The sequence below is a fragment of the Heterodontus francisci genome, chromosome 29 (genome assembly GCF_036365525.1).
Source record: "Heterodontus francisci isolate sHetFra1 chromosome 29, sHetFra1.hap1, whole genome shotgun sequence".
NCBI lineage: Eukaryota > Metazoa > Chordata > Chondrichthyes > Heterodontiformes > Heterodontidae > Heterodontus > Heterodontus francisci.
In genome coordinates this window covers 12,484,362-12,491,815 of record NC_090399.1, presented here as the reverse complement: position 1 = coordinate 12,491,815, position 7,454 = coordinate 12,484,362, and the positions used below count along the sequence as shown (strand labels likewise).

Sequence of the window (7,454 nt, the reverse complement as noted above, 5' to 3'; positions counted from 1 at the left end):
GAGGAGTACAGATTCATCAGCTGGGGGGGGGGGGGGGGGGAGGCGGGGATGGTGGGGGTGGTGCAGGCAATAGGTGGTAATCAGCAGGAGGTTTCCGTGCCCATGTTTGACCTGATGCCATGAGACTTCATGGGGTCCGGAGTCAATTGCTTATAGTGTGAGATTATGCTTGTGACCATCGTCTGGCTCATCTCAGCTATATTTGTACTTTCTTCTTAAGTGTGCTGACTACACATAAGAACAATGCTTCATTTGTGGCATTATTGATAACACAATCATAGGAGTTATAGTCAGTGGTATTTGTGGTGGGGCACGCTAGACGAATGATTATGGCTATAGTTACATGATGGTCACATGCATTGTCTCTCCAATGCTGCTCATTTGTCAACGGTTGCTGATTAACTTTTGCGGAACAAAGCTTTTCATCTCTTCACACTCTGTTGGCTTCAAACCACGTGACACTGCACTTCATGGCAGGTTTCTAGCCTGTGGGACCTTGGACTAAATTTTCCAACATTTAGCAGACTTGGTTTTCGATACCGAAACCTTTCCCTTCACCCTTCCTTCTTCAGTTGGCTGTATATGTGCAAACTTGGGAAGCAGCAAACGCCCCTCGCCCAACAGATGCCCCTATAAGTATGGCAGTGGACTCTGGCTATGTTCACATGCTTTAGTGTTGGACACTGGGTCTTGGCATTTAAGCTCCATGAGAGATAGCAATTGGCAATTGGGGGAATCTGATTAGTGACAGTCACAGGCTTCAGAACATGTACACTTGGATGGGTAGCAATGGAAATTGAAGGAACCTTGCCTAACTCTGGACTTTCACTGAGTGCGTAGGAGAATGAAAGCCAAGGCACGATGATTTGTGATGCGGCAATCCCTTTTTTTAATTAAAAAAGGTTATTCGTCCCACATGGGGTGGAAGTGCGGTTGACTGAGATGTCAGATTCTCTTTTGAAGTACACAACTGACGTAAATGTGTGAGGGAGCGCTTACACCAATCACTCCGATCTTGGCTTTCAGAAAAGATTGGAGCTGGGGGAGTCTGGAAACGCCAGGATTGTGAACCTTGCTCATTCATTTCTTAATATCCCTTTATCTTGGAGCACAAAAAACAAGGCAACGAGGCGGATCACGCAGAAATGTCGCGTCACCAGCATGCAATGAGTTATGTCAAGGTTTGAGTAAAAGGGCTTGCAGACCTTTTGAGGGGCGAAAGGGAGAGACAAAAAAAAAGTCTAAGTGGGACCTCTCCCAAAAATACAACACTGGATTCAGAGGAACGCATTGCAAATACATTAAACCGTTCCTTCGGCACCCGAAGACCACAATTCGATGGGAAACAAGTTGGAATAACATCACTGCGGGGTCATTGATGAAGACTGGGAGATTGAGACAGATTTTTGATCTAAAAAACAAGGCGTGAAGACTTCATAGTGAGAAGAAGATTCTGCAATTTCCCCATCCTCCCAAGACTTCAGGAGACTAAAGAATCGGAGATTTTTGGATTAAATTTGGGGAAACTGTGAGTAAATAAAAAACACACGTCATTCATTCATTGCTGCAGACATATCTTCACAATGAAATGGAGCAATCAATCGCCTAATGAGTGAGGAGGCAGTCTATGACCTGTTACCCTGACTAACATCGACTACAGTGAAGAGTGAACGGTTCGTGTAACATAGACACGGACGGGACAACGTGTCCCGAGCATTAACTCTTAACGCCCACCTTGAGCAAAAACTGTGCCCGAAATTAAACGTTTTTACTTATTTTTTTTTGAGAAACTGAATCTGAATAGACTTTGGTGGAAGTCTTGGAATAATTATTACAACCAGCTCTGCAGGAATGCTCGTTCGAAACTAATAGACTCGTTTCTGGGAGGTTATATCAAATTGCATTTTGTTTTGAAGAATCAGTGAATATTTTCTCTTTTTAAAAAGAAGTGTTGAGAATCGGGCTTTTGTCTTTCTGCAGTTGGGTGATAAGTGGTTGCAAAAAGGACATTTTAAGGCGAGGTTTGGTGTTTTTGATTGTTGCACACACACAGCCACAAGAGAAGGGGAAAATGGGATCTGCCATTCTCGAGATTATTGCCCTCTTCCTCTTTGTCAATGGGTTGCTCTGTGTTATCCTGACTTGCTCGTTGCCCCTGTGGAAGGTGCCAGCCTTCCAAGGGGCCAACATCGTGACGGCTCTGCAGACCTGGGAGGGGCTATGGATGGATTGCGTGTGGCAGAGCACCGGCGAGCTGGTCTGCAACACCTTCGACTCCATGCTGATTCTGAGCGAGGACCTGCAAGTGGCCAGGGCTCTGACCACCACGGCGGCCGTGCTGGCGGCCCTCGGCATCCTGCTGACCATCGCCGGAGCCAGCTGGACCAAGCTCATCAACGGCGTGTCCTGCAAGGCCCGGCTCATCTCCGCCGCCGGGTTCATCTTCACGGTGACCGGCGTTCTGCAGCTCATCCCAGTGGCGTGGACGGCCAGCAACATCATCCGAGATTTCTACAGCGAGTTCACTCCCGATGGCGTCAAGAAAGAGTTGGGGCCGTGTTTGTATATTGGCATGGCGGCTGCTGTACTCTTCATTGCTGGCAGTGGCCTTCTGTGGAGCTCCTGTTACACATGGAAAACACAGAGAACTTCTCCAGCACATTACACCCCTGGTCAAGCAAACTATAGTCAGAGTCATTATGTCTAGAGAAATGGCACAGGAATTGGGATATCCCCTGCCTGAACAGTATTGGAGGCAAGAGTGTGGAAAGTTGAGGAATCCTCAATTGTAAACCTATAATTGTATTACTATCCTTTTAACCTTACAGTCATACACTGTTTAAAAAAAGCCCAATTTTATAATTTGGGTTAAGCTTCATAATTTCCAAAAAATGTATACACTCCTATTGATGCATTTCAGAGATTTGATACAGCTCAAACAACTTGGTGAAAAAACGTTACTTAACCGGGAGTGTTTCTAGCCAACACTACAGGTGTTGGAGTCTTAGCAGAGTTAATTGATCCCAAGCTACGGGCTTGTAAGTGAAGGCAACATGATGTCTTTCCGATTTGGTACACTCAGGGCAGATAATGTTCAGCAATTTAATTAATAGGCCAAGTCTTTCTGTGCAACATAGGAGCTGGTCTAGGCCATTCGAGTCTCCGTTCCGCCATTCAATGAAATCCTGGCTGATCTCTACCCTAACTCCACGTACCCACTTTGGCTTCATAAATTTTAACAAACAAATCTCTGTGGATTGAGTCACACAGTGGCCATTTAGCCTGTGGGATCTCAACCGGAATCGGAGGGACAACACAGGAGGTTCCCAGTGTTACACTGAGCATGCTTCGGAGCAAAGCTACGCTTGCAGTGTGAATCCGGAGTCAGAATCTGACCCGCGTCTGGAGTGAGACTCCCCCTAAAGGAGACAAATAGTGTGCAACTCCAGTGATGCGTCAAGCCTGCTTTACAAAGTCCTCAGGGAAGTCTGTTTAATCCCCGTGGCACTATTTTGATAAGTACCTGATATTAAGCTGAAGATTTTGAGACCAGCAGCTCTCACCGCGACAGTCTCCAAACTTTACCGGACAGATTTTCCTCTTTACTGCCTTGGTCGGGACATAGAAAGAGAAATCTGTCGGGGAGGGCTGCAGCTTGGGAAAAGAACTCATTTCCCCCCATTTATTGCCGGACGGTTTTGTCACCAGCGTGCTATCCTGTCCGCCAGATTTCCCTTTCTGCGCTTCGGCCGACTAGCAGATACTCAAAGTCCAGCTGGTAAAGACGGAAATTTGTCCCTATATTTTTTTTAACTGCTAGGCGAGAAGTTTATGCATATGTGAACCAAGGATGTACAGAGCTCTCTACTGGGCAGAGCAAGCAGGCCAGGCTGGAGGCAAGTAAAGTGCATATGAAGTTACAACAGAGGAACAAGCCATTCGATGCAATCAGTCCATGCCAGCATTGACTGTCCATCTCAGCAAATACCTCTCCTCACATTTACCCCACACACACCTACCCAAGCTCAACTTCAATGGCGACATAGTTTCCGCCTCAACTATTAACCCCAGAAATGAATCACCCCAGCCTCACAACTCTCTGTCTAATGTCATAAAACGTCCCAAAGCGCTTCACAGGAGCAATATAAAACGAGTCAGATAAGGAGATATTAGGTCAGATGACCAAAAGCTTAAGCTTTAAGAAGTATCTTAAAGGAGGAAAGCAAGGTAGAGAGGTGTATAGAGGATATTCCAGAGCTTGGGGCCTAGACAACTGAGGGAACAGCCACCAATTCAAATTGGAGATGCTCAAGAGGCCAGAATTTAGCGAGCAAAGGGGTGATAGGGGAAGAGGACTTGGTGCCAGTCGATTTATCTATAATCTCTTATGTTTAATCTTTGTTTCCACAGTCCCTGTTGGAAACTCCACAACTACAGGATGTGTTTCTGTTCGACCCTGTTGCAATCTTTCATCATATTATACACCACAAGCAGATTAACTGCCATTCATTTCACTGCTGTTTGTGTTATCTTGCTGTGTGCAAAGTAATCTGCTTGTATATGAACATGTTTCTGAGACATGATAACGTGGCATACAAGTTGTGGTTTGTCACTAGTATACGCCAGCTGGGATAATGTACTCTATCTAGACTGTCACTATTACGTGATGAAGCACTGGTTTGTAACAATCCCATCTACTGCTCCAATATGTGTGTGGACGGACGGAGTTAAGTTAAAATTACTTACAACTTCCACGATTAATGCCTGATAAAAATCTGATTGCTGAAATAATTGGGAAAACTTGTGTTATGTTGCAGGAACTGGCCAGCTAAAGAAGTTGTGGATTGTGGGCAATTAGCAAAAGCAATTGATTTTTTGCATTGTCCCTTCGGTAAATTACATTACAAATCTTAGTCTATAATGGTTATACTGGTCAGACAGCCTACGGCAGAGGTCTGCAACCTTTGGCTCTAGAGATACATGCAGCATTTTATCATCTCATTTGCAGCTCCCAACCTTTTCCAGTTGGATCACGTTAACATGAGAAAACCTGAAAAAATATTAAGTCAAGTAAAATAAGAGCCATGTTTTTTTTTAATCATGGGGATAAAAAGCTATTCATTATGCTGCATTTTATGGTTTCAAATGATTATTTTAATGAAAAATATCATGGTGCTCTAAGTAAACCTGTTGGTGTGGTGTAGCTACACCATGGTGATAGATAATGCCTTTGTTATCACGAGAATCATTAGCCAAAAAAGTCTTAATTTTACGTATCTTAAGTTACAGTTTATTTTAAAGATGACTTTACTGACAAAATTAAAGTAAACAAAAGTCAAAAAATGTGATAATTCAGAGTTAGAACTATTTTAATTTCATTTTTTTCTGTTGATACATAGATTCAAGACATCTATTTTGTTTATCATGTATGCAGAATATGCATTCTACCATATTTGCTTTAGAAATATGGAAATTTCATCTTGTACTTACCAATAGTTTTTATTTTTGGAAAATTCTTTTAAAAAGGCTCCTCAGGTAAAAAAGCTTGCTGACCACTGGCCTAGGCTGAGGTGTTATTGTGGTCCACTCCCTCTTCACTGTCATCCTCATCAGATTTGCATGTATCTCTGGCCTCAATTCATTGCCAGCTGGGATGTGGGACATTCCCAAAGCTGGGGTTTAGTACTGCTTCTGTCCAGTGAACGTCACAAGGTGGTGCACCCATTCCAATCTCATCAACCACTTGCATTTATAGGGTGCCTTTAACACAGTAAAATGATCCAAAAGTGCTTTACAGCAGCATAATCAGATAGACATTCGATACTCAGCCAAACAAGCAGATATTAGGATAGGTAACCAAAAGATTGGTGAAGGACTTCCAGAGATTAGGGCCGAGATGGCTAAAGGCATGGCCACCAATGGTTGGGCACAGGACGTCAGGGATGCACAAGAGTCCAGAGTTGGAGGAATACAGGCATCTTGGAGGGTTGCAGGGCTGGAGGAGGGAGGAGGAAGCCATGAAAAGATAAGAACATAAAGATAAGAATTGTACATTTGTGGCATTGGTGGAAAATGAGGTGGGTGGATTGAAAGTCTGGGAACTGTAGCCTTTTGTGGAACTATTTGGCTTGTAACTATTTGCTTTCTGAGATAGCGCCTTTTGGCTCACAGTCTGCAGCTGCCCACAATGGCACATTAAAAGCTCAACTTATGGGCAAGAATTCTCTACTTGCTACTTGTAGCGATATCTATGGGTACATGAAGTTTTGCTCCAGACAGTAATTCCAGCCCCATGATAGACAAGTCCTTTCAGAAGGATATCTGGAGACCAGACGTTTCCCGCAGTGTGGGGTAATGCAGACATTCTGTTGCACTACATTGTAGAATACTCAAACATGACCAAGAGTGACCCTCCAAAAGTCACTTTAGTCCTCAGCAAAAAAAAACGGTGTGACAGTGATTCTCTGCTTCAGAACCCCGACACACACTAGAGGCAGAACTGCAAATTTTATACTTTGTAATTGTCAGAAAACCGTGGGCTGTGGGTTGTGCAATTTCCCAATGTGCACATACTCCAGGAGTGCTGGAGCGGCAGAACATCGAGGCCAATGACTCCAAGAGTATTCGAAGAGGAGCCATGATGGGTTTACCTGCTATTGAAATAACACTTTAAAAAATAATGAGTTCACAAAGCAGCAAGAACTGGAGTGAGAACAGATGACAGGAGTCACGTGGCTATGGATGGTGAACTAATCCTATTGGTGATTACTGTATGTAAACCTTCTGTGACCTGGAATTGAGTGTTTGGTTCTGACTCATAACAAAATATTCCAATTAAGTTGCTGTACATGCCATCATTAAAGTGTCTTTTAATAAAAATAAACAGTATTTTCTCAAGTTGTCCCTCTTCCTCACCTGAAGGTACTCACTCATATAGAGGAACATAAGAGCAGGAGAAGGCCATTTAGCCCTTCAATTCTTCTTTAAGTTCTACCTTTAAGTGAGATCATGGCTAATATGTGACCTAACTCTATAAACCACCATGCCCCATACACCATTAATATCTTTAGTTATCAAAAATCTAGTAATCCCAGATTTAAAACTAACAACTGACCTACCATCAACCTTGTTTGTGGAAGTGAGTTCTGCTGCCTTTTGCATGTAGAAATGTTTCCTAAATTCACCTGGAAAGACCTAGCGTTAATTCTTAGGCTGTGTCCCCTAGTCCTAGATTCCCCAGTCAAAGGAAATAGCTTTTTTCTGTCAACTTTATCAGTTACCCTAAATACCTTGAAAACTTTGATCAAATCGCACCTTAATCTAGGAAATGCAACACTAGTTTGTGTAATCTCTCTTTGTAACATAACCCTTGGAATCTATGTATCATTCTAGTAAATAAAAGCAAAATACTGCAGATGCTGGAAATCTGAAATAAAAACAAGAAATGCTGGAAA

General features: G+C 43.3%; 1 protein-coding gene across 1 annotated transcript; it reads left to right on the top strand.

Annotated features, from left to right (window-relative positions):
• The first annotated feature begins 1,027 nt into the window (after positions 1–1,027).
• LOC137346125 (claudin-4-like) lies at positions 1,028–6,878 on the top strand. Its single transcript, XM_068009437.1, has one exon. It carries the CDS (start codon positions 2,072–2,074, stop codon positions 2,705–2,707), a length of 636 nt encoding a protein of 211 aa, XP_067865538.1. The 5' UTR covers positions 1,028–2,071; the 3' UTR covers positions 2,708–6,878.
• The last annotated feature ends 576 nt before the right edge of the window (positions 6,879–7,454 follow it).

What these genes read in the sequence shown, in the direction of transcription:
- LOC137346125 (XM_068009437.1), top strand. Translation starts at nt 2,072, where the DNA reads ATGGGATCTGCCATTCTCGAGATTATTGCCCTCTTCCTCTTTGTCAAT.